The 26,102-nt window shown below is 30.9% G+C and overlaps 2 protein-coding genes and 2 long non-coding RNA genes across 14 annotated transcripts; 2 read left to right on the plus strand and 2 right to left on the minus strand.

Annotated features, from left to right (window-relative positions):
* The first annotated feature begins 1,421 nt into the window (after window positions 1-1,421).
* LOC122527579 (angiotensin-converting enzyme-like) lies at window positions 1,422-8,641 on the plus strand. 2 transcript variants are annotated; one of them, XM_043651899.1, is made up of 13 exons: window positions 1,422-1,873; window positions 4,841-5,035; window positions 5,115-5,273; window positions 5,340-5,421; window positions 5,493-5,633; window positions 5,715-5,897; window positions 5,959-6,053; window positions 6,124-6,275; window positions 6,334-6,461; window positions 6,529-6,775; window positions 6,863-6,952; window positions 7,027-7,134; window positions 7,219-8,641. In XM_043651899.1, exons 2-13 carry the CDS (start codon window positions 4,850-4,852, stop codon window positions 7,829-7,831), a joined length of 2,184 nt encoding a protein of 727 aa, XP_043507834.1. In that variant the 5' UTR covers window positions 1,422-1,873; window positions 4,841-4,849; the 3' UTR covers window positions 7,832-8,641. The 2 variants fall into 2 exon arrangements, with proteins under 2 accessions (XP_043507834.1, XP_043507835.1); XM_043651900.1 differs by lacking the exons at window positions 1,422-1,873; window positions 4,841-5,035 and having other exon boundaries at window positions 5,121-5,238.
* A 384-nt stretch (window positions 8,642-9,025) lies between these two features.
* Window positions 9,026-26,029, plus strand: LOC122527578. Of its 9 annotated transcripts, XM_043651890.1 has the most exons (14): window positions 9,026-9,811; window positions 11,523-11,565; window positions 19,016-19,117; window positions 19,191-19,341; window positions 19,535-19,748; window positions 20,072-20,167; window positions 20,497-20,734; window positions 20,806-21,101; window positions 21,166-23,094; window positions 23,175-23,280; window positions 23,348-23,687; window positions 23,764-24,004; window positions 24,092-24,954; window positions 25,214-26,029. In XM_043651890.1, the coding sequence occupies exons 1-14, from the start codon at window positions 9,806-9,808 to the stop codon at window positions 25,383-25,385; spliced, it is 4,797 nt and encodes a 1,598-aa protein (XP_043507825.1). In that variant the 5' UTR covers window positions 9,026-9,805; the 3' UTR covers window positions 25,386-26,029. The 9 variants fall into 9 exon arrangements, with proteins under 9 accessions (XP_043507825.1, XP_043507828.1, XP_043507832.1 ...); XM_043651893.1 differs by lacking the exon at window positions 19,016-19,117 and having other exon boundaries at window positions 9,027-9,811; XM_043651891.1 differs by lacking the exons at window positions 9,026-9,811; window positions 11,523-11,565 and adding an exon at window positions 17,475-17,618.
* On the minus strand, window positions 9,981-18,591 carry LOC122527581. Of its 2 annotated transcripts, XR_006306365.1 has the most exons (6): window positions 13,469-14,480; window positions 12,214-13,125; window positions 11,985-12,113; window positions 10,965-11,135; window positions 10,349-10,823; window positions 9,981-10,138 (listed from the first exon to the last, which is right to left on the minus strand). It is a non-coding gene; the product is annotated as an uncharacterized LOC122527581 (long non-coding RNA). The 2 variants fall into 2 exon arrangements; XR_006306366.1 differs by lacking the exons at window positions 10,965-11,135; window positions 13,469-14,480 and adding an exon at window positions 18,539-18,591.
* LOC122527582 lies at window positions 15,503-17,305 on the minus strand. The gene is made up of 6 exons (XR_006306367.1): window positions 17,215-17,305; window positions 17,077-17,126; window positions 16,580-16,875; window positions 16,061-16,448; window positions 15,772-15,906; window positions 15,503-15,526 (listed from the first exon to the last, which is right to left on the minus strand). It is a non-coding gene; the product is annotated as an uncharacterized LOC122527582 (long non-coding RNA).
* Window positions 26,030-26,102: the final 73 nt, after the last annotated feature.

Consider the following 26,102-nt stretch of genomic DNA (forward strand, 5'->3'; position numbering starts at 1 on the left):
GCGAGAAAAAAAAAACTAACAAGATATATCGTATATGTATGTGTATCGTTTCTTTTATTTTTCTGTAGTATCGTGCATTTTACGAGAAAATACGTCACGTGAACGAGATCGATCTGTTGTACGTTTTTATTAAAATAATATTTATGTTAAGCTCCTGCATCATTACGTACATACGTGTATTATAGTTTATTATGTGATATAGTACGATATAGTTTTGTATTTAGGAAATAAAAGTGAAGTTTACAGAAAGGAATCACTTGTCGTTTTAATTATTAGTACCGAGTTCGAAAAGGAACTTGAATGACGTAATTTTTCAATTCAGATGCTACAGACAACCTAAACAAAAAATCATGTCTTGAACAGCAATTATGACTCGAAATACGAGACAGTATGTCATAATTGTATCATTATTGCACGCTAATATTATCACGAAAATAATTGATATTTAACCCTTTGTGTCGAGTATATCCATTATAAAAAGATGGCTTTTTTTTTGTTTGATGACAAGCATACTCGTCATGTAGTAAAAAAAATTTGCATTTGCTATTGAAGTAAAATTTAAGTAAAATAGAAAAAACATATTTGTAATTTTAAAATATCTTAGAATACTTTAAGACAAGAAGAAATTGTTATCAGATGTAATTATATACAATTTTATAAAATGATACAACGAAACGATACAATTTTATAATAAAATATGATTTTAAAAAAATAACTAGAAAATTTTACTGTTTTCTTATAATTTCAATTTTACAGCAAATGCACTTGCTTTGCTTATAAATAATTAAGCACATAAGTGCACGTTCTCAAAATGAAACATTTAAAAGGTTAGGACCCTGGGAACCACAATTACAAAATACAAACTTACTTACTTTTGGATTTTGAAGCAACACTTGATCCTTTTTAGGGAACAAAAAGAAGAGAAAGAGACCCTGGAAACCCTTCAACAAAATATAAATTATTATAATTTATTCTGATTAAGTTAGTTTGGTATATGGATGTTCATATTATTCACTTCTAGTCAACAAATAACTAGATTTAATGTATGTAATATATATAATATACGTATCGCAGAAATGTTCGACAATGCATAAACAATTGTCAGAGCTATCGAGATTATAATTTTTACTTGACGATTTACCTGACAAATTCCCAGACAACGTTTCTTGCTGTTTCCCGCCTGAAACTGACTTGCGTCTCAATATAATTTACCTCGTCGGTGCTAGTGGCGCTATCGTGCAAAACCTGCGTAAATCGATATAGTAGGATGTGACAGGAAACTGGTAAGGGGGCCCTACATTGTCGACAATGGTATCTAGATAAGCTATTTCTGTTTTACCTTCAAAAATTGCGAAATCGCTGAATAGTTTACTATCTCTGTGAAACTATATTCCTGATGACCATGTCACGTCATACGCTACAGTGAGCATTGCCACCAAAGCAAGTGGCATGATGTGAAGGAATTTGGATCGTCCGAACTTTGAACATACAAATAGTCATACAGTCATACACTATACGCGCGATGCATTACACATCACATGCAGTGAGATAAGCTCGAGATAGTCATTCGATTAGTTGTGCACATCTGCAGTATTGTGTTGAACCTGATTCGTTTCACGCTTTCTACCAACGATCTGTGATTCTTGCGAGTAGAATTTTTTGTTTTTCAAGAAATAACAAAATTCTTGAACGAGAGGAACGTGAATCACCTCTTCGTGTGTGCATGCGTTCATTCTTTCTTTCTGCTTATTCGAATTCATTCTGACGTACAGTCAGTCTCTGTTCGCACGTACCACGCACCAAAATCATTTATTTATCAGGAACCGAATCGGAAAACGTGAACGTCGAGCGAAACGACGCTCGGCTAGTTAAGGTGAGCAAGAACAAGAAACTGAACTAAATCTAGCATTTTGACAACGAGCCAAGTCCCAATTAATTTTTCATACTTTCACATTATTAAATTCATCATTCATTTTATCATTTACTCCGAACATTCAATTTAAAAACGATGAATGAATAAATCAGATCTAAAATTTTTATTTCAATTCTCTAAATTTTGTATTAATTTTCTCGTTTCTGTATTATTTCATCCATTATATTTTGTTGCCAATTGCATTGCAAAGATCTTGTACAGTTGTTCCAAAAATATGTATGCTAAATATAAATGTTTTTTTACAATTACTAAAGCATGTTAAAATAGTGAAGCAATGCATGTTTGAAAATTCAGGGAAGTAATTACTTCTAAATACCATGTACATAATATCAAGGTTCAGTGAACATGTATTTAGTTAATACTGTCTTAATGTATACGGCATTTCAATGTATTGTTAGAATGTAAATTAACCGAATTATGAAAACTTCTAGATTTTGTGATTACGATAAAAACTATTAATTACGCTAGACGCAGGAAATCCTCCGTCGCTTAGAATTGCTGATAATTGATCTATATAGATTTATTTTAGCAATAAGAACCGGCTTTAGCAGTCGTTACGATTTGCATCGACTTTGAAAAAAAATTTTTAATCAATATCGTTGGATCGACGATTACTTCGAAGAAATCGAAAAAATCGAAATAATACTATCCCCTCAAGATAAAAATCTATGGTATAGCACGGACGTTGCATTGAGATTTTGAAGTAACACAACATTCGTATTAACGCGAAAAACAATATTCCAATTATATTACAAATTTATCCAACTATACTATTTGATTCAACGAAAGGAGCTAACGACATACTTTCTCAAAGAATCGTTTTACAGTAATCTGTCAACACAAAGTGTGATTTCGGATTTACTCTGAAAAGGAAGGTAAAGATGTGCAAACTGCCAGATACAATTTGCAATAAATACATCAGATATTACAAAATTTCAATGGAATATTTTAAGATACTTAAAATTCGAAAATTCGAAGCATCTGATAATTTCATTAGTTACATAAAACAAACTTCACCAAAGAGGAATTACAAATATAATTATATAGATTCTGTGTGAAATTGATCTAAGAAAACGTATTGACCGATTGTAAATTTACAATCGAGTATTTGGTCAACACTGCTTGAAAAGTACCTGCAAATCCGTTTTTATTGTAGTGCGCAGATTTATGAATCTGAAACATATTAAAAAATTACTTATTCCGCATATTTACAATGAAAATGTAGATTGTCAATTTGCATTTCTTTAATATTCATTAACATTCATATTCTTCTTGTTCTTTTTTCAAACTTTTCTTACCGTGCAGCGGAAGCGCGTCGTGCCAGGTTTTTACCAGCTGCGCGCGTATTCCAGGTTTCTACCACACGATAATTCCTATTTACATGGGAAAATACATATGTACATTGGAAGAATTCATAACGATGAGACCTAGTACCGGTTGAGCCAGTTTGAACAAAACAAAATTGATCTTTCCCTTTCATTATTTTCCCCCGGTAGTTTCAAACAGCTATGTACATATGTGCATATTTATATACATACATGTGTATACCGTCACGTTGCATAAATTCCATATAATTTATATGCGTTCGAACAGTCACAGTTAACTTGTAGATATAGCTGAATGTAAGATTTAACGATTAAACATTACATTTTCAATGTAATAGTTGTAATTATACGTGGAACAATGTTTAATAAGGCAACTTCGTTTATAGTAACGACCCTTCTACGTCGGCGCAAAATTTATTAATATGCTTAAATAAGTTTTCATTGTCTCATTTAACAATTACGCAACAACATATTGTACGCGATTACGCGATTAATAAAAGACACTTGATGAACATTTCTAACAATCAGACACGATGGGTTGGAATTGGTTTTCTTTTTTTCTGTTATTCTGGAAATTACTAACACGGAGACTTTTCACCTACAACGCAAAAATAATATTACCCATTTATTAAAGTATGCACATTGTATGTAGATCGATGGCTGTTCGAGTTAAGGTGTCAATGAATTCCCATGATGACCTTTATAATCAGAATTATTTGCTTAGGCATAGTATCGAATTGAAAGCAATTAAACATGCGAATATGGTGTGACCGTGGCCATTCGGCCGATTCACGATTGTTAACTTATGCCGACCTGCATGGAATAATAACTTCAAGTTCTATCTTCTAAGAAAACATGATACATATGTGTATTGTGGAAAAAATATAGTTGGATCATAAAATAGATTAGGCGTTCAAGTTTCTGTGTTTCAAAAATAAATATGGGGAATTTGAGATTATTTATGTAGGTATTCCAGACACAATGTCATTCCGGAATTTTTCCTGTAGTACATACATATGTACATTTTAAGGAATCGTGAAGAAAAACAAATTCTAGGAATGCACAACTTGTTATTTTTTATACTATGCATGTATATTATAAAGAATTTGATATTTTGCGAACAACCTACAGTTTAAGATACTTTCGTGAAATACTTGCTTCGTCAATGCTTCAGTTTACAATCTCATTAGTATTCACGATCTTTTCTGCGAACTATGTACGAAGATCAAGTACGACACAATATTCGTAGCAAATTATTTCCTGGATATAGATAAGTAAAAAAATAAAAAACATAAAAGAACTAAATCATATCCTCAAGTCTCAATAACTTCAATTTTTATCAAATGATTGCAAAGTAGTATGTACTGAGTAAAATATAAACATAGTTTTCACAAAAAAGAATGACGATAATGAAATGAGTCATATACACCAATAATCAATTTGATCACTTTTATATGATACATTCAAATATGTTTTAATATATAGTTTTTATCGTCAATATTATCGACATGCGTTGATTCTTTTTCGATTTAATAAATATTTAACGTATTTTTGCAAATAATAAGTCTTTCTCTCTCTTCAGTGCAAAGGGATGCCATCAAAATGGGTTTGTATAATCCTTAATCTGATAGTTTGTGTAATTGCATCTGAGGAAGACGAGGCTACTAGAGCCTACATAAAAATAACCGAATTCGATTACGAGGATACTTGCCTGAGCACAGCCGAAGCGCAATGGGAATTCATTAATTCACCATCGAATGAAAAATTATCAGCATGGGTATGTCTTGCAATTTACTAACACGGAATGTACATCGATAAATATGCAAAAATTTATTAATATGCTCGTTCTCTTATAGGAAGAGAAATTAATATCTTATGCCGCTTTCAAGAACACAGAAAAAAACATAATAGCAAACATTTCAAGAGCTGATATCAACGATGAATCTTTACAATACAAGTACGATGTTGCTGAAAAAATAGGTGATGCTCTATTGGATATTGAAGATTTTAAAACAGTAAGATTTTGTTTTATTTTAACAAAGATATTTTAATCGAACTTACAACATTAATCTTACTTGTAGCTTGTTCATTTTTCCGGGATCACAGAATTGATGAGATTATCTACAATTCACAAAGGAATTTTGAATGGTTACACGAAACAAGGTAGCAGAAATTTCGATTTATCATAAGGATATTAAAAATTGAATTAATAACAAATATATTGGGAATTTCAGATGTAGAACGTATATTGTCTCGTGATAGCAATATTAGAAATAGGAGCACTGTTTGGACAACATGGCATCAACAACTAGCCCCACTAGTTAATAATTTTTCAACTATCTTAACATTTGCTGATAAAGCTGCCAAAGAAAATGGTGAATATTTTGGGAAAATAAATAATGTTTGTACTTCAAATATAACTTTTAATTGTAAATATGTTATTACTTCCATTTTAGGTGCCAAAGATGTTTCAGAATATTGGGAACTCTTAAGTGGATATAGCGATGGTTATGACAAAATTAGATATAAATGGAATAGGATTATCGATCTTCATAAAAAAATATTGAAATTCGCAATAACTATCATGACTAAGAAATATAATATTAATATGAATGACACAATACCAGCATACTTACTTGGTAAGTATAATTACGCTCTTAAATAAATAATATATTATATAAATTACATTTGTTATAAAAGGATCCTTACAAGGAACTGATTGGATTCCTATATCAATTGATATAACACCTTATCCAGATCTTATATATAGTATTAAAAAAAATCTTTGGAAAAGGGTAATATTTTATTTATCATTTTAATAACAAATGAAATTTGAACAGAAAATTGAATTAAATTTTATTTTAGAAACTTCTTGGGAAATCGCTCTACAAAACTGCTTCTGCTATGAGTGCACAAATACTAAGTCAAGTGCCGCAAGCAGAATTTTGGGAGAAAAGTCATTTTAATCAGCAGTGTCCATCAAAATTAATTAATTTTTGCAAAAATGCTGTTTTGAGGTACTTTATAATTAAATGTTTCAAAAATTATACATTTTTAATCGTCTTCATATTACAGGGTATCTACTTGCTTTGAGCCTACTATAAGTAATTATCTTTCTGCTCACAAAAACGTAGGAAAAATTGTATTCAATCAATTATCTGTCGAAGATACGCCGATACTTAACACGGCTAATCGATATTCAGGTAAGATATTGACAATAAATATATACTTCTGACTTATGAAAAAAAAATATGAAAATTTTATTTACAGGTTTGGAGGAAAGTGTGTCAGAACTCTTTGGTATTTTAGCTGCAAGTCCTGCTTGGTTAAATTACACGCATATTATCGATGATTCTAGCGATAATGATCAAAATTTAATTACATCTCTTATGATCACTGCATTGAACACATTACCACAAATTGTTTATTACATATCTGTAGACATGTGGAGAATTAATGCTGTTAAAAAAAATATAACAAATTCTGAGGATTTAATATCATCTTGGTGGGAATATAGGTAATACTAATTGCTTAAAATATTAAAATTATATTCAATATGTTTTAAGAAATTTTTCAATACAAGTTACTAAAATTTCAATTGTAGAGAAGAATATGAAGGACTCGACTCTAATGGAATGAATTTGCCTACATTTTTAAATGACGATTATATTACAAGCAATAAGCCTTATCTGCCGTAAGTAGTAGTAAAAACTTTAAAACAATAGTATATTTACATTGTTACAAACAATGTTATAAATATTCTTATAGGAAAATAATTGGCACAATGTTAGCATTTCAATTATATGAATATCTGATGGAATCCACGGAAGTTAGATATGATTCGATCGTGAGAAAACATATGAATATTGATTTCTTGTAAGTGTTATTATAAATATTATTTACAAATAAAAACTCTAATAGTAATTTTCTAGAATAAAAGTAAAAACATCTTTTTGACAGAAAAATGATTCAGCAAGGAAGTGCCGATGATTGGATGAAAGTAATTGATAAATATTTGGAAATAGACGAAATTTCACCAGACTCGTTACTCTCATTTTTCTTACCGTTAGAAGATTTCATTGATGAGTTGGATGATGATTTCCAATTCAAAGCAATTACCGCCAAAGAGTCAGAATTAGACAAATTAGAAAAAGAAATAATTATGGAAATGAATGTTCCGTTAACGACCACTAGCACTACAACTGCTACCCCGAAACATGTGAACACAAAACCAAAAGTACCAGATGCAAAGTCTTCAAACAAACAAAATGACAAAAGAAGCGATACGAATACTGTGGCTAATTCCAGTAAAAATTTAGAATCTAAATCGTCTATATATACACCAGAGAAGAAACCAGAAAATCATAATCCATTACAGTCAGTAACAACCGAAGTTCCTTTTGATAAGTCATTACTTGATATTCAGGACACAGATAAGAAACCAAAGATTAGTAGTAATAAGGCAGTATGGGCGGTGGGTGCGGTGTTGATAGCAACAATAATCATTTGTATAATTGCAATATTCGGAAGACAAAGATGTCGCAAAGTACCAAAAAATAGACGATACGTTTAATAGTATCTATTTACATTGAAAAAAAATCTCTACATCACGTATATTTATTTTCGCATTTTAGTCTGTAATATTTTCTTTAAAGTAAGTTATTGTTATAAATCGTTTCATACAGGAAAACATTTATTAATTCGTAATATCTAATATTGTACATTCCTTACTGTTCGTTGCAAAAAAGAAACAGAAGCTACTCTCAGAACTGTAATGTGAATACTAGTCTCTTGATACAATTGAGCAGTACATATGAAAGAGCTTAATAAAAAGGAATGATGAGTATTAACAAGTATAAGCGTAAATATTGTATTCAATTAAATTCTCTAATTTGAAATTATTTAATTTTTATTGTATTATGTATATATGTATACAAATTTAATATGCATTAGTATTAAAAATAGGAAAGGAATGTAATATGCATGCTAAGTACAATAGTTCCTCGACCACTATGCCAAATTATAAAAAACTAAAACGTTTACGAAACGTACAGAATAAAAGATGTTTCCCTTTTTTGTATTCGTAGGATATGTACTTCAATGGTATCTGTATCAATGGTATATGTATCATATTTTTCAAGATATGATTTGTACATAATTACTCATACAGAATTGTAAGATAAAAAGCATAACGTGTCATAACGTTAATCATGTCACAAAACCAGTGTAACATATTTTTCTAACATAATAATATCATGTATGATATTTATACATGTTTGTATACAATATAATCTTTATATTAAGAATTTATATTTTTTATAAAAGTATTTATTTTGTACCACATAAAGCAATCTAATAAAGCATTCTTCTGGTACAAAATTAATATGCGTCAGTTTTTAAATTAAAAAAATTAATTTGTCTCTTGTCTACGATGTTGAGAATCGAATTAAGCGTTCTGTTGAATTGCAAATATAAATACAAGGATATACATAATTCATATCATTTGCTTATCTGAATCAAATAATACACAAAAACCTACATTTCATATGAAACTTATACGTACACTTCATACATTTAAAAAAGATAAATTAACGAACTGACTTCAAGTTTTAAATACAAATTATTTTCGGTTATTGCAAGATATAACTTGTTTTTTTATTTTCTATAATATTTTCTGATATGAGTAAAATATAATACAATCTCATAGATCCTTTGATATTCAACAAAAACTCCATTATCAGATAAAAATCTTTTATAAATATCTCACCATATAAAGCAAATGCTTTTCGCGTTTGCTATCGCTATCTTTTACACCAAGGCATAAGGTGCAGATCATGCAAAGAAATAACAATCTTTCTGGAGACAGATATCAAAGCGCAGAAAATCAATATGAGACGAAGTCGGGTCAGAATCGCCGCACGATCGCATATTCTCTCTTTCAAAAGATATTATTAACTGTAAATGTGTAACATTCGCTATTATCTCTTATACTTGATTATTCATATATGAGTCATCTTAATACACGGACTAATCTATTTGCAAAGGTATTTAGAAAAATATTTGTTAAAGGAGAGTGGAAAGTTGTGGATCAGTTGTTCGATCATCAATGCCTAGAGAGGGTGTTCTGGACATGCGCAGGATAACTTGAAAACATTAAGGGATGACCATACCACCGGCAGTTCATTATCATTGCGTCCTTCGCATCAGATCGAGCAACAATACTCGAGACATTAGTGGTTAAAATTACACACACGCGAGCAGAACAGCAGAAGTGCAAAACGGAATCATCCCCTTTCCTCATAAACGACCGTAAAATTCGAGAGCATGCGCGTACGACGTTAGACAGGGGTTGTTGCAGTCAGGGAGGGGCTCTCTTCGCCAGAGTGACTCAGAATATGCATTCCAGAAAGTACATCTTCGGGTGATTTTTAAGAAGTGACATGCATATATGACCACTACAGTGATATTGCCTTGGAATTCTACACGATGTCATAATTCGTGGCAGTGTTGAGTGTTACGTGGATCGACTGTCAGCTGTCCCTTCACCATGAACGTGAGTATCTCAGACTACCTCCAGTATCGACTCGTTTTCTAGCACTGAAGAATGTGGGCGTGTGTTTCTCTATTGCTCGATTAAGATACGCCTCGTACGTGTTAACATACAATCAAAAGTAGGAATCTAATGTCGTTTGTGCAGTAAAAAAGAAAAAAGCAAAATCAAAAAATTCTTGTCGTCTTCTTTATAGTTCTAAGGCATAGTTGAACCTAATACGTCATTGACCTCTGTTATACATAAAATCGATGCGAAGGTTACATCTAATAGAGAAGCTCTCCCGTTTGCACTGAGTTTTGTGCAAATATGCCGATCAATACGTTGTATCTGAAAAACATAGCCAGACATTGGTAATTTAAAAATTTTCATATTATTGTATTCAATTATTCTTTTCTTTTCGAAATATTCTCTGCGATTACCTATCTTGTATTTAAATTTATAAATCTTCTGTGACTAAATATTGGGAAACGAAAAGCAATTATCTTTTTCTAATTTTAACAAATTGAATTTTAAAGACAAATAGATTATCATTTTTACCATTTATTAACACGACTTTATTTACTGTGAAATTATAAGTACGGATAATAATGATCAGTTTACGAGGTTGTTGGAGATAATTGTACTAGCAGTGATTCATCCATTTCTCATTTAGGCACGAACTCTTATTAGGATCCAGTGACCTTGTTCCTCGGAGCACTCGGCCTTTTTTGTTTGCCTGCGTCGGAAAAATAGCTTAAGAATCGTTTGCAGCCGCCTGTATATCATGTTCTTCTGGTTAATTACAATCTGACACCTTTATTCACGCGTTGAGATTTATATGGGTATCCTCCATGTATCCTCAGAAGAAAAAGAAAGAAGAGAACAAAGCCATGTGGGTTGTAGAAAGAAAAACGTGTTTTGGAATTGCAAAAGGGTGCCCACGTATACAACAATTTTGTCGTTGATATTTGTCTAATCGTTAATTATCGAATAATATGTATGTTATTTTATTATCAATATCTTTCTCGTATCACTGAAACATTAACAAAAAAATAATATTTAACATAATAAATTTTTAAATTATTAGTTGAAGAAGAAATATAATACAAAAAAGTAATATAACAATTAATTTAACAAATTTTTAATAAAAATTTAAGCTAAATTTATAGCTTACCAAGATAAGTTGATAATGTTATAATATGCAATTTGATAACAATTAAGATAAATCGTTTCATAATGATAACTATTTATAGAATAAGAAATATTCTTTCAACAATATTTTTTTTCTCCTCTTAGCTCTCAAGTTAAGAAAGGGAGAATGCAACCTTTCAAAGGTACTGCTTCGCTGCACTTGTGAAGGTTCAAAAATAACGTGGTATTTTATAACTTGCTACTTATGAAATGACTTAAGAATGCGAGTTTCCTGTCGCAACCCTTCAATCCAAATAAAATGATATTGGAAAAAAGAAAAGTTAATTAACAACCGAGATCTTAAGTGTAGTAATTATTTCCGTGACTAAGGCGTCACTATATTTTAAATATCAAAGGTAATATCGAATTTCACGAAAATTCACTGAACCTTAAACGTCATTATATTTCAATCTGGAAAAGTTTCTAACACGGTAATATGAAACAATAAACAAGGACAGTTGCATTCCTCTTTTTTTTAACATAATAAATATTGACAAAACGTCGGCAAATAGAATTAATAATATATATCCATATTTTTTAGGCTTTGACGACAGGTATTGTCTGCGGCAACGGGGAACGCGTTGGTAAGTTGAGTTTGCATACACATTTAATTTATACTTTTGCCGACTCACTTTAAATGTAGCTTAATCTATAAAAACTGAATGTGTAATATATACTTTCTTATAATAATTAATATCTAATTATTATAGTACGGCTAAGTCATGTAAATTCATATTTTTATAACGAATATAATAAAAAAAGATAGAAAACTATTTTATCCACTAAATTTGAATCTACAATTCAAATTTATTTAAATTCATTTGAGCTCTCTGTAAATCTTTCGTACACGTAATTACTTTACATTTCATTTCATCGGAAGATATACTATACCCGTGATAGCGCTTATCGATTTGATAAATTGTTTATGTTCAGACATCTTATCCCAAATAAAATTGCATGGGAATTTATATTCTTTTATAAATAATACTGAATTAAAGCTTACCAAAATGAAAAGAAACTTGGAGCTATTTTTAGTTTTCAATCCGGAAATCGATTTTCCATAACAGTAGTTCGAGAATTGGCTCAAATTCAAACTCGAGAATCATAATCAACTGATGTATATCAAAATTTCCTACAAATACACAAAAAGATAAATTTTAATATAAATATTGCAGGATAATATTCTAAGGTCTGAAAGTCATAAATCATATCAAGCGCTAATTTGATCGTACATTGTTTCCCTATTAACTCGATCGAATCTCTCCCTGGTGAATTCGTCGATAAAAATCAAATTAAAGATAAAATCGGTTCGCGTTTGCTACGAACTCTGATATGAAACACCGCGTATGAATTCAAAGAACCGGCAGTGGAGAGCTGCTCTCTATTCTGGCCGAGGCAAAGCGGGTATTTATTAATAGAGATTAAACTCCGCGTCGTGTCGTGCCGTGTGCAAACGCTCTCCCGCGCAGGACGCACGCTGTTAGGGCAGTCTGACTCAGACAGCGGTCCAGAAACTGATTTCGCCAAAATAATCGTGAAAAAATCGTATTGCTCCTCCATCATTTTAAACTGGATTAAGTCTATTTGTTATCTGAAAACAAGCAAATGTGTATTTGTGTCTAGTGTTGTTTTATAAACGACTGCATTGGGAAAATTTATACAAGTGATAGTATATGTGGTGAACGAAGAAAGTGAACGAACCGTTTTGGAAATGAATGAGTTCGTTAGAATGACATGAACATTCGATATAAGGCTTTTCTATATCTTGTGTAATACATTCATGTGTGTTCCTTCTGTAGTACGGACTACAGGTTCGCCCTCTTTTGTTAGAATAGTACTATTACACAGAAGATAATCCTTCCGTTTTTAAATGTTGCTTACAATTAGCATTTAAGTTTGTTATCATCATTTTAGGAAACACGTTTGATTTAACATCCGTCTAAAAGAAGTTTCTACATTAATAATCATAAATAGTAATTTATTTTATATTGTCATCATTATCCTCAATAAAATTCTCATTCGTATATACTTACATGTAATTTAAGTAATTTAAGTAAGTATAGTAAAAAAAATATGAACCAGATTTTGAACAATAAAAAGTTCAAGGCAGAGCCTTACAAAAGACTCCAATGCACTTCCAATTTCTAAAACAAGAGTATAAGAAAATTATTTCCACGAAAAGCATATAATTACATTACATGCATATGATACATTAATTCTATGTTTAGTGATGTCATATTTGATTAAATATTTTATATAATTTGAACTTGACAATGATGAAATAAATAAAAGATAATTTAATATTATTTTAATAAATTTTTAAATAATTTAAAGTAACAGTAAAAGGTACATCAAATTTAAAAGACTTCATGTATTATTTGATAGTCCAATAAGTACCCAATAAGTTATTGCAGTTAATGTTGATTTACTAGGTCATTATATATGTACTATGCAATGAAACGACGATTTTGTGAAGCGCTTACTTACTGTAGTAAAGCACATTTATCCTGTATAAATATTATAATACTAACGAAATTAATCGTTTAATATTATTGATAAAGTATCAGTAGGTAAATAATTTTCTCTGATTTCATAGTTACGCGTAAAATGCAATAGGACTTGATTGATTGCTATGATTGATTTTCAATCATAGTAATTGATATCGCGATAAATTAAACTCTGCATTGATAAATAATAATTGCCACTTCTGCATATTTTCTACTTTGAATTTGAACTTCACATCAATTTCATATTGAGGATAATTTGGATTTAATCGACAATGCATTATCGACAAGATTCCTTTCAATAATTTATAAAATGCTTTGTTATCCATTGTTATGATTTACAAGCTACTTCCTTGAATCAATTATTTATGAATCAATAATCCTCAGACAATTGTCGATCAATGTGTGTCACTCAATGTTCCAGTATTTTTTATCTTCTGTCCGTATTTCAAAGCGCTAATCGGTCCGACGAACCCTCGTTATCTTAACGTTCGATTAACTCGAAACAATTGCTTCACCACTTGTTGCAATTTAGGCAGATGAACGCGTCTACTGACGTAACAACTATTATTACTATTGTCTTCTAGAATATTAGATAGATGCCAAAATTCTACGTTTTGTAATTCTATTTAATCTTCCACATCTTTGTTCAAACTTTCCCTTTTGAGTTTGCTATCTAGATGTGGTTTCTGCGAAATTCGTGACTCATCTTGATGGGCACACCCCACTGATATCGTACTTTCATGAGTATCAATATTGAAGAAATTCCAGATTCTTTACTATTCAAAATACGGTTCATATTTTCTTGCTATACGTACCTAAGTTATAAATATCAATACGATAATTATTTAGAAAATGGAGGTGAAAATGGAGAATTACTATTAAATTACTATTTATTTATTAATATAGAAAGAATAGTATAGCATCTAAATAAATTGTACTACTTGAAACTAACATTTTTGAATTCTAATCGTCTCTATAAGTAAAAATTTTAACATTATATTAATATTTGAAATACTATTTTATTTATACGTGCCTTTTTTACTCTTCAGAATAAAAGAAATTCATTTTTTTTAAATTATATATGTATATAAATCAGTGAAGAAGCTTTTTAAAGTAGAGACGACTATATAAAATAAAATTCTTCTTCATCAGTGTAAAAAACTTTTGTCTCATTATAAAAAATCTTGATATATCATTGCAAATTCTATACTGTTAGAAGATCAAAAATCAGCAAACGTCACGAAATTATCTTTTTATCTGTAAGGTTGAAATTTAGTTGAACAATCTAATATATGAATCTTAATTGTGATATCTCTTTTCCGCCAGAAACCAGTATAGCCGGTGTAGTTGTTGATACTTAAATTCTTCAAGATTTATACAGTTGCACAGTTTCCGCGCATAGACGTCGTTTTCTTCAGTAAAACCGGAAACGTGGGTTTAACTACGACAATATGCATGTTCATTGTTCGCGATGTAAACGTTGCAGCGAAGTGGTGTGCTATAAACAAAGGCATCTTTGAAAGGTGTCATCGGCTCGAGCAGAGACGAGTAATCGACTGTGTTTTACCCGTATTTCATTCGTCAAAGTACAAACATCTTTCATACAAAAAAGTGTTGGAAGGCCGTGGAGTGTCGCAGGAACTGTTCCCATTCGTGATGTAGCTTTGCAGTGATAAATGTACATATGCGCACTGTCTGTAGTAGATTAATGAAAAGTGAACATTTTAAAACAACGAACAAAAGAGTTTCGATATATTCATGTTCGGATAACTGATAAACTTTTGCACTTACTATTTATCTGTTAGTTATTAAAACGCGCGATCGAGTTTCTTTCAAGAATCTACGTGAGACACTTTCTGACTGGCTATCCAGTAACAAAGCGTTACTACTATGTTGTAACGTGATAGAACAATAAAAACGCTGAATATTAACAAATGATGATAGTGCTTCTGTTGTGCGTCATCATGAAAATAGCAGAGTTCTCTGTGGGCCGTATGAGCCCACCATTCCAGACGCCTGCACGACCGCCACATCTTTACTATGGCAAACAGAAGAGGAAAGAACGAAAATATTATCGGCGGCCCAATGAAATATGCCATTGTTTAGTTTATAATCGTAAGAATATACAAAAATTAATATACTTTATACATAATACATCTTTAATTCATGTTTAGGTATTAATATCTGAGTACTGTCAACAACGATTGAGTTTATGAATATAATGGATGAAACATTTGATAAAGTAATCCAGTAATAGGAAATAGTAAGAGTCAAATCCCAGACCTTTCTTCGCATAAAATCCATGAAAATACATGAACATGATTTTTTTTTTCATTTTTTGGTTAGTCAGCATAATTATCATTCTGCTATTCTCCTCACTTCTTCATCGTGATTATATTTGATCAAGCATCTTCTTTTCTTGGAATATTTTATTCATAAAAAGTATAGAAAAAGTAAAAAAATAGTAAAATTATGTTGAATACTAGTGCCAAACATATTTCAATAATATCTATTAAAATATAACATCTATTTCAGATCATTTAGATCCGAGGAGAATAGTAAAATGTCTCACCTATTTGTTCAAGGCTACGCGTATTAACAATCGCTAATAAACGTACTGTTGAGTATGATGGAATAATAACATCAATTCAAATGGATAGTTTCAAGAATTGCATTTCCGTACAAGACGATTGAAATATATGTGACACTGTCAAGTTCCTCAGAAAAATTTTATTTAATTTAAAGTTTGATTTAAAACTCTTTCACGACTACATATGTAAGAAATGACTCTTGGCCCTACTATTTTGGGCAGCGCATTCAATACAGGAATATTTTGCATATGCGCACAGGAAAAAATAATTATATGACATCTGAAATATAATTACGTGATGATTCCTAATATATTTTTACATGACAATTCCATTTGATTTAGAGTCATTAAAATTTTTATTTTTAATTTCCTAAAAAAAGCACAAGTAAAAAATGATATTACTTCTAGACTCCTAGAGGAATATTGCATGTTCAAAAATTTTGTTAAATTAGAACAGATTTGTTGGATTTATTTAGTGAAGAAAAAATTGCGAGTACAAACCAAGCCAAGAGAATCAGTTCCTTTTGGCAGGCAAATTCGAGGATTATATTTCATCAGTTCACATGTAAAATTTTCGTCGTGTCATGAAATTTGGCTCTTGAATTTCTTCTGCAACTTCCCTCGCTACTTCTGCTAAAATTATCCACTCTCCACACTGTTGAACGAGATACCGTGAAGAATTTTCTCTCAGATGGATGAAACCGCGATTGGTATTTGATATTAAGACCATTAAATATATTACCGCCAACAAGTTCTATTATCTAACATCACGTTTACTCAAATTCAGGTTCAGATATCTTGAAATAAAATTAAAGCTTCAAAGAAATACAAAAAACAAATTACTTGGTGATGCTAGAATTTCTATTACTGAAACATTATAATAAGTTACTCTTTGTAGTATTAAGAGGTAAACAATAAAATAACAATAATGCAACTTCATATTTTTTATAAAAGTACAAATATAATTAGCAAAGAAATTTTGGAACTTTTAATCTCACCTTATAGTTTTGCTAACAGAGGTCGCATAAAAAGATTCATTGAACAATTCCTACAATTAATAAGTAATAGTTAGATTATTCAAAAATATAATTATAACTATTAGAATTTATAAAATATTAATACAAAAGTTTTCTTACCACATCCAACTTTAAGAATTGAAGCAAAGTTTTAAGCAATGATTCTGCGCAAAAGTGTCGGCAAAAAAAAATAGACTCTTTCATTCAAGCGTGAATGTTTTTGACAAGTGACAAAACAAATCTAGCATATCATAGTCTTAATTCAGCCGTGTTGTATCCGATTTCCTTTCGCCCACCCTTTACATTGGATCGGTAATGCTCATGCGCCGCATTAGCAATCGTACCTACTCCATAGGCGCAGTTGAAATGAGTTCTTAAATCCAATGAGTGACGGGCGGATCGTCGCCATATGGTCGCGAGCATGAGTGTTTTCGGATAACATTTATCAAATATGTAAATATTTTCCGTAGAACAAAAACTCCGAGCGACCGTGGCGATGCGATGGAAAAGAATTTTTACTCGAGGTACGATTTGTAACTCGTCTTTCTCTCTCTCTCTCTCTCTCTCTCTCTCTCTCTCTCTCTCTCTCTCTCTCTCTCTCATCGTTCTGTATTAATTTTAGTTTTTCTAACGAGACGGATTAAAAGTCATTGAAGATGGGTACTGGTATCCATTGAGTTATTCACATGTGTCGTAAACTACGAATGACAGTGAACTATCAATTACATATGTATATTACTGTACCTCCTTTAATTTAGAATATTTATAACTTAGCTATTATTATTTATGGGCCATATAATATCTAAGACTAAACACAGAAGTAATCTAACATATACATATAATGATATTAAGTTTCCTGGCTCATTGTTAGTGTTTTTTCACGTTGCATGACGAAATATGAGTATTATTACAATGTTAAATAGTATGTTAATAAACAATTTATATAGAAAATTCATACTGTTTAATTGATGTTTAACAAATATTGTCAGACAATCGATTTTTGATCTTTCGATAATTCCGAAAATGATAGGCACATGGTACGTAAATTTGAATTCTGAAACAATTTAAAGTTTTCCAATATGTAGTACTATGAGCATGATTTAATATTTAAAATTCTCGAAAGTCTTGATGGATTTCATAATCTTATATAAGATATTGAAGATCTAATATAATATAAAAGATCATAAAAGTAAGATATTGGATACTTATTACGCATTTAAACTTTAAAGATTCAACGTTTATATCTGTCGCGACTTAAATTCGGAAGTCAAATCTTTTGGATGTATCAAGTAGATATTCGAATTTTATCTCATATTTGAGGAATTTTGAATTATTTCAGAGCACATCGTTACCCATTGTTGAACACACATTTTTCATCAATTTCTCAAACTAAAATTAATATCCTTCGATCGATTGATTAATTATTTATTACGTGACAACTAACCTTAAAACACGCCCTCTTAACTGTCCGGATGACGCGCAGCCTTGATTATCCCCGATACGGAACGTGAGCGCATTTGCTCAAATGCGTCCGCCATAACCTTAGCCTGACGTCATTCGCTGACACTTTACTTCGTGAACATTCCACGGTATACGAAGAGAAGTTTTTAACATGTTTGTCAGTGCTTTGATAGCACTATTGAAACCGTTCGAGTAAGTAGTTTTCTGTTGTGCTCCAGAAATTATAATTCCTCATCGTCATTACTATGGTACTGCAACTATGTGAGCTTTACATCAATAAAAAAATGGTCACATACCATTGTACTTCCAATAACATAATAACAGCGAAGCTTTACACGCAGTTTTGCACGTTCAGTTCCTATTTTTGTACATGATTTGTGTAACACATGGATTTGACACATTTCTGGTCTGTCAGTGAATGTAAACAATGTAACCAAATGATTAAATCATGTAATTTTAGCAGCAAGAGCTTTTGTATTATATGTGATTTCCAATGTTATATTGGTGAAAAAAAGAAACATGTTTAACAAACCAGAAAAGCACTTTGTTTATGCGAGATATGGTCTGTTTTTCATTGTTTTAATTAACTGTGTATGACTTGGTAATTGTTATTAATGATGCATAATGTTTCTTAGGTGCAGGCAAGGGGGCTGCAATGATGGAAGATCCACAAACACCAGGATCTGATTGTAACTCCAATCCTGCAATAGATTCTATCCAACATGATTTAATTAGTTCTGAATTTGTGCAGGACAATGTGGAATATCAATGGTTCATTGATTATGGGTAAGGTTTTAATAAGAATTATAGTACATTTATATTATAAATATATATTTATACTTACATAATACATATATATTTATACTTACATTTATATATATATATTTATATATTTATACTTACATTTATATATATATTTATATATTTATACTTACATTTATATATATATTTATATATTTATACTTACATAAAATGACAGCTATAGAGATGGAGGACTTCATGTTCATCCAAGTGTCTTATCCTCACTCTCTGCTTCATATTCGCGGGAAGATTTGGGCTATTATGACGATCTTGCCCGTAATCTGGATGCTAATTTGGCAGAGATTGATATGGAAAGCTTTCGTACAGCAGATATCCATACTTTGCTTACAGCATTGCCCGTCATGTGCACAGATCCAGTTCAGCATTCAGAGGTAAATAAAATTCATTATTATATAATCTGTTCTTTATATTATAACGTAAGTCATATAATCTAGTTACCAGAAACAATTATTTTCATTGTGGATAGTTTGCAAGCAAATATATTATAAATCTTTTCGGATATTACAAAAACTAGTATTTTACAATGTTACTAATAATGATAAATTGAGATATCTTTCGATAAATGTTATTTTTTAATCTATGAATAATCATCAATTGTAATTTTTTATTGTAACATCTTAAAATATTTCCTACTTCTTCATTATTGTTGTAAATAACATTCTACAAGCATTCTATATCTTCATTATTATGGCAGTTTAACTATCAAAGGGAACGATATGCCAGTATATCTGGATCTGTTATGGAAAAACTTGACATCGGTTCATCAATCAGCCCTCATACCAGCAGCCAGGTATGATAATGGCTGAAAATGTTAAATTTTTTTTACGGATGTTTCTTTAATATTAAAGATGCTATAAAAGTGTTTTACATTAATATGAATTTTGCTTAATATAAAAATAAAACTTGATTTGCTTGCAATTCCTCTGCATGATTAATAAAAAAAATAATTATAAGCTAATTTGATTATGTAACAACTACAGAAGATAGAAACTATTAAAATTAATAAAACCAGTTTTTATTTAAGCAGTGCATGAAAGTGAGCTGTGCTATTTATACAATATGCATGAGATTATTTAAGAATACATAGAATCTATATTAAAATCACATTTTTTATTAAAGGGAGAAGATTCCGCTTGTTCAACAACAGATACAATTTCTATTTGCAAATCGTCATTACTCTTCTCACCTTTGAAAGAGACACCCATACTACCACCAGGGGGTAGTTATAGCGTCGACTCTCTGGACTGTGAGGATATGCTGCTAACATGTCAAACGAATAATAAAGACAACTACACTATTGCTTTTGAGGGTAGTATTACAATGTATTCAGATGGTTCTCAAGATTTTGAAAACCAAGGTACAAGAACAAATGATATTAGATATGTATAAATAGCAAACAAATATAATTTTACTGACTTGTTTTTATAGAAAAACAGCAAAAAACTTATGAAACGGCAGAACCGTATTATAATAGAAATGCGGACTTGAAAAATGACTTATCAATGGCATGTTCTGATTCTAAAATATATACAACATGGAGCAATTTGAAACATTCTTCTATGAATAAAATTATAACTCGACATCCATCAGGCAATAATAATACAATACCAGAATTTTCACATGGAGTGGAAAATATTATATCTGCACCAAATAAGAGAAGTCAAAGTTTGCCAGATCTTACTCAGGCTAGACAGTTACATGTTAATATGCCTCTCAATTTTTCTGTAAGTTTCAAAACCTCGAGACAGTATCTTCTTAATGTAAAAATTTTTAATATTTTTTGAACAGGTTGATTCTGCAGAGTCAAATAATCATGTACAACAGTTACACAATTCAGGATCTGTGATGAGTCGGTCTATAAATGAAGAAAGTTCTGATAATGGAGAACATAATTCAACAGGAAAGAAATTGCAAAATTTAAGTCTTGTAAAATTGTTTATGAAACAAAAAAGTATGAGTGCTGAAGGAATGAGTCTTACATTGGATCAATCAGACTCTGTTAGTGATAATGAATGGCCTACAAACAATAGTGCTAGTGACAGTGGTACTAATACAAATACGCAAATACAACGGCAAAATATAAATAATATCTCTAAATGTCAAGTTCCAGAAGGTGATTTTTCTATTAATTGGGTCAAAAGTGATCAACATAACAATCAGGACACAGAAAATCAGAAAGATAGCTTTAATGACATTCCAAAATCATCGACGATAAGTGAACAAAAGGATGAAATGATGTCATCTGCGTCTATAGAAGAGTTATCAGAGAACATGTCTAAATCAGATTTAACACATGGTAATGATGCTGAGGAAAATGACATTGATGTCATTCCTAATGTTTTCGAACATCAGCGAAAAACTGCATGGATTAAATCATTAGAGAAGAAATATCCAATATGCAAGACGACAGGTATTCAAGCAATAGCTGAAACAGAGGATAATTCGGTTCAAACATCATTAGTATATACACCGCCTGTAAAGGAAAAAGAAAATCTGTCTCTAAAGGAAACAATTGTTAATAAAAAGCCAGTCTATGTTGTATATCCTAATTACGCTTTGCCTGACTTATCATTTCTCAATATTAAAGATACAAAATTGGATAATATAGCCTTAAAACCGCAATGCTTTGGAAAAAATAGAGTTAGCTGGAAACATACTGGTAGATCTGGTAGACCATTTTCATGTAACGATATAGACACGTTGCGTCAACGTGGCTTTTCACATGTTAAGGACTGGGAGTCGTTAACATTCCTCTTGCCTGCTGAGTACAAGAAAATTTTGCACGATGTACCAGAAGTGTCGAAACATATTAATATTCATGAAGAAATGAAAAAGCCGCTGTTTTGTTTATCCCCTCCAATGTGTCATAAAACTCGTACTATAAGTGAAATCATACCAAATAATTCATCCTCCACCAGCAGTACCGCGACACAACCATCCTCCGGATATCGTGGTTCTTCTACCATATTAACGGACTCATCAACAAATCAACAAACATTAAATGCAACCAATCCATTGTATCTTTACCGTTATGATAGTATTAGTTCTGAGGCCAGTTTAGTAAGTAATGATAAAAAGATGCATAGACAAATTAGTAAGACAAAAACAGTTTGTCCGTCTCTCCCAAAACGATCTATCTCTTTACCACACGGAGATCGTGAATCCGAATTTTCTAGTGGAAAAGTGCCACCAAGACCACCTTTACCCAGAAGTATTTTAAGGAAAAGCAAGGTTCCTGCAAATAAGAGATATAGCATGTTCGAGATGGGAGATGTAGAAGAAATAGAGGATCAGTCTGTTCCTGAAACGAATAAAAGAATGTCATTACAAGAACCATATTATATGAATAACGATTTACAATTAACGTGTCGTGGTCGAATTATTGATTCAGAGAAAGATGTCGATGAAACGGAAGAAAAATATCATGTAGAAAGAGTGAATGAATTGGCTAATACTGGCGACTTAGAAATTGAAAATTGTGAAAATAGTGAGGATGATGTAAAACAATTGGAGGAATTTTTGAAACGCAGTGGTTTTTCGTCACAAAGTAGTGATGGAGATACTGAAGATCCCGATGTTAAATTAAGATCGTATGTAAGAAAGTTTTTAGCTCTCAGGATGAATAAAGATGTTACCAAAGTTACTGATATGATAGAATCACAGAAAAAGACTGTCAGCTTTGCCGTAAACCAAAGGAAAAAGTATTTAGATAATAAGGTAATTTTACTTAAGTTTCGTAGTACTATTTGTATTAAATTTCACACGTGATTAACTTTTGGAAAATATATTTATTTTAGGTTAACTTAAACATTGTTACAAATGAACAAGAAAAAGATTCTGCATTTACAGAGGAAAGAAGAGCAATGAGCCCAGATAATAAATTGGATTTAGATGAAAAGAGAAGTAAATATATTATTTATAATTTTAACAAAGTTTTAATTCTATATTATAATTATTTGTAAATTTCCAGAAATGATATTATCCGTAAATAAAGCGGCAGATTTATTACTCAAGTATTGGAATAGTGAATCAATCCATAGACAGAATTACAATGATAAAAATGAATGCGCTCAAATCTGTGTTAGTAATTTATGTCCAGCTTTGTATACTATCATGTCAGATGGATTAAAATCGCATTTAAGTTCAACATTTGGACCAATAGCAAATAGTGTTTGGCAAGTGGTTGAAGCATCTTCTCAACAAGGTCCAGTTACTAAAACATTAAATGAATTAGTACAAAAAATTAATGGCGATGATGTTATTACTGAGGGAATGCTAAAGTTTCATGCATTTGTATTTGGTTTATTAAAGTGAGTTAATATTGCAATATATTATTTTATGTACATATATTATAATCATATTATAAATAAATTATAAATTTTTCAGTTTAAGAGCTTTGGACGCATGGTTTGCATATTTGTGTACAAGAGAATCCATCTTAAGGAAACATTATAATAGTAACAGTTTATTTGTAGCAGCTTTGGCTAATGCAAATGCGCGAGAAGTTGTCGATGCTCTCTTACATATTTTAAATCCTCTTGCATTTTGCCCTTTTCAGCTTGATCTTCTATATCAGTATCGTCAACTGCATAATAGTTTTGGCAGTTTACATAATCATACAATAAATGTTAGTATTATTAAATAATTTTCAATTTTACTTTTATTATCAAAGCTTTACTATGTAATAAAACTTTATTCTAAAAATATTTCACAGGCTGTAAACTTTAGAAATATTGATGCAAAAGAACATCATTTTGATAAAACGGATACGTGTGTAATGGTCTCCAGTCCTAGAAAAGTACGTCCGCGATCGTGCGTCGCTTATAACAACTACGACGAGAAGCCTGGTGGTACATATAAGTCAGATATGGAAACTGTTAAAAAACGCTTAAGTAATCCTATAGGTTCGAAAATATTTCGTGCTCTTGATAAATTGGCTTCCGAAGATTCTGAAGATTACACCGATAGTTTAGAACATTCACCATTGAATAGAGCGTCGAATAAACAGCCTATATCAAGGAAATCTCATAATTCAGAAAATAAAATGGACGACGAGGACAATATGTCCGGAGAAGAGAAATTTAGAAAACTTCAAGAAAAGTGGGAATTAATGATTGGGAAAGAAGACGCAAAAATTCAACCGACGATATCATCGCCTTTATCACCTATAAGAACACCTACCGGTGTAGGAAAATCGAAGATACCTAGGCTTCTTACTTCGCCAGTAAAACAATCAAATACAATATCAGGACCTGTTAAAAACACGAAATCTCCGATTTCCGGGATTCCATCCTTGAAGAAGCCTGTTATGTTATCAACGACAAAAACCACTCCGAAAAAACCAATAGACGTAAGAAACAAAGATACAACAAAACGTACTAGTAGAGTGGATCAGGAAATTATAGGAACAACAAGAACTCATCTAACACGACCTAGTTCTCTACCATACAAGTCCTACGGTGTAATGTCTAAGGATAAACATTTAGTATCTCCTCAAAGACGAGCAGCGTCTACGTCTTTACCACGACCAACTACTACTAGTACTACAAGAAATCATCCTACAAAAAAACCACTTAAGTAAGTACAGAGAAATTAAATAGGCTCAATGTGTTAAGCATATTTATTTCATTGAATTTTTAATTATCAAAAGTTTCTTGTTCTTATTATTTTGCATTTTATAAATTCTTGTAGTTTTTTATCATATTATTTATAATTTATATATATTATTTTATTATAATAGTTATTTTATTTTAAGTTTAGAGCTTAATCTTTGGTTGTCCTTTCTGTTCCCTTTTTATAGATTAATAAAATAACAGATCGCGCATCTCGATTCCAGAGAGGTTCGCACACTCACACATAGAATGCCATCAGATAATGGGCATCTTGCATTTGCAGAAGGAGAGAAGCTGAAAGTAATTTTAGAGGTAGATAGTAAATGGTTATTATGTGCAAGAGGTGATCGAAAAGGTTTGGTTCCGCGGATGTGTGTGCATAATATTCAGACTTAGCCCCACATTAAATATCAGTAAACAAAAAAATAATTTAAGTGAAATAAAGGTATAAAACTTTACTGTTACGAAGATATTTGATGAAATGAAGAAAAAACGTGTACAGTGTATTAAAGGAGAGGCATAAAATTGTTTTTAAAATATGATATAATAATTGTTTGGAGCTTCATTTATATCAAATTGCGATAGTATTATCAGTCATACTGTCATTGACGAGAAAATAGGTATCACTAGTCATAGGCTTTCAAATCAGATTATATTTAATTAATTGAACATACACCTATTTATAACCAGAATGTACATATATACAGTAAAATATGATAATAATAATGATAAAGACGATAATGACATGTAATAACTTATAATAATTATGAATGTAACTGTGATCATAGTATATAGGTAAGTTTATTAATGCGACTGTGCGATAACGTTGAATTTTATTTTTAACCTTCTAACTTATATTTTATCCTTATCTATTCCGTACATCGTACGATTAACAGATATCTTATTTAATTTTATCTGATGTATAAATTATTACATCACGTGCTTGTGGTTCGCAATCACATTTTTTTACTTGCTTCATGTATTCTTTAGTATGCTGAAGCATACAATGTAATCAAATAAAATCTAAAATTGTAATTGTATCCCTGTATATTTCCTCTGTGCAACAGTATATTCCCTGTAAGGCATCTTATTTATTTAGAATATGAAGATAAT

The sequence above is a fragment of the Frieseomelitta varia genome, unplaced genomic scaffold (genome assembly GCF_011392965.1).
Source record: "Frieseomelitta varia isolate USP_RPSP 00005682 unplaced genomic scaffold, Fvar_1.2 scaffold_227, whole genome shotgun sequence".
Classification (NCBI taxonomy): Eukaryota; Metazoa; Arthropoda; class Insecta; order Hymenoptera; family Apidae; genus Frieseomelitta; species Frieseomelitta varia.

Bases quoted from the DNA above. Each gene is read 5' to 3' on its own strand.
- LOC122527578 (XM_043651889.1), top strand. From the start codon at position 15,423: ATGATGATAGTGCTTCTGTTGTGCGTCATCATGAAAATAGCAGAGTTC. The intron at 23,095-23,174 runs GTAATTTTACTT...TATTTATTTTAG, and splicing joins AAAAGTATTTAGATAATAAG to GTTAACTTAAACATTGTTAC. The intron at 24,005-24,091 runs GTTAGTATTATT...AATATTTCACAG, and splicing joins TACATAATCATACAATAAAT to GCTGTAAACTTTAGAAATAT.
- LOC122527579 (XM_043651899.1), top strand. From the start codon at position 4,850: ATGCCATCAAAATGGGTTTGTATAATCCTTAATCTGATAGTTTGTGTA. The intron at 5,898-5,958 runs GTAAGTATAATT...TTGTTATAAAAG, and splicing joins AATACCAGCATACTTACTTG to GATCCTTACAAGGAACTGAT. The intron at 7,135-7,218 runs GTAAGTGTTATT...TCTTTTTGACAG, and splicing joins CATATGAATATTGATTTCTT to AAAAATGATTCAGCAAGGAA.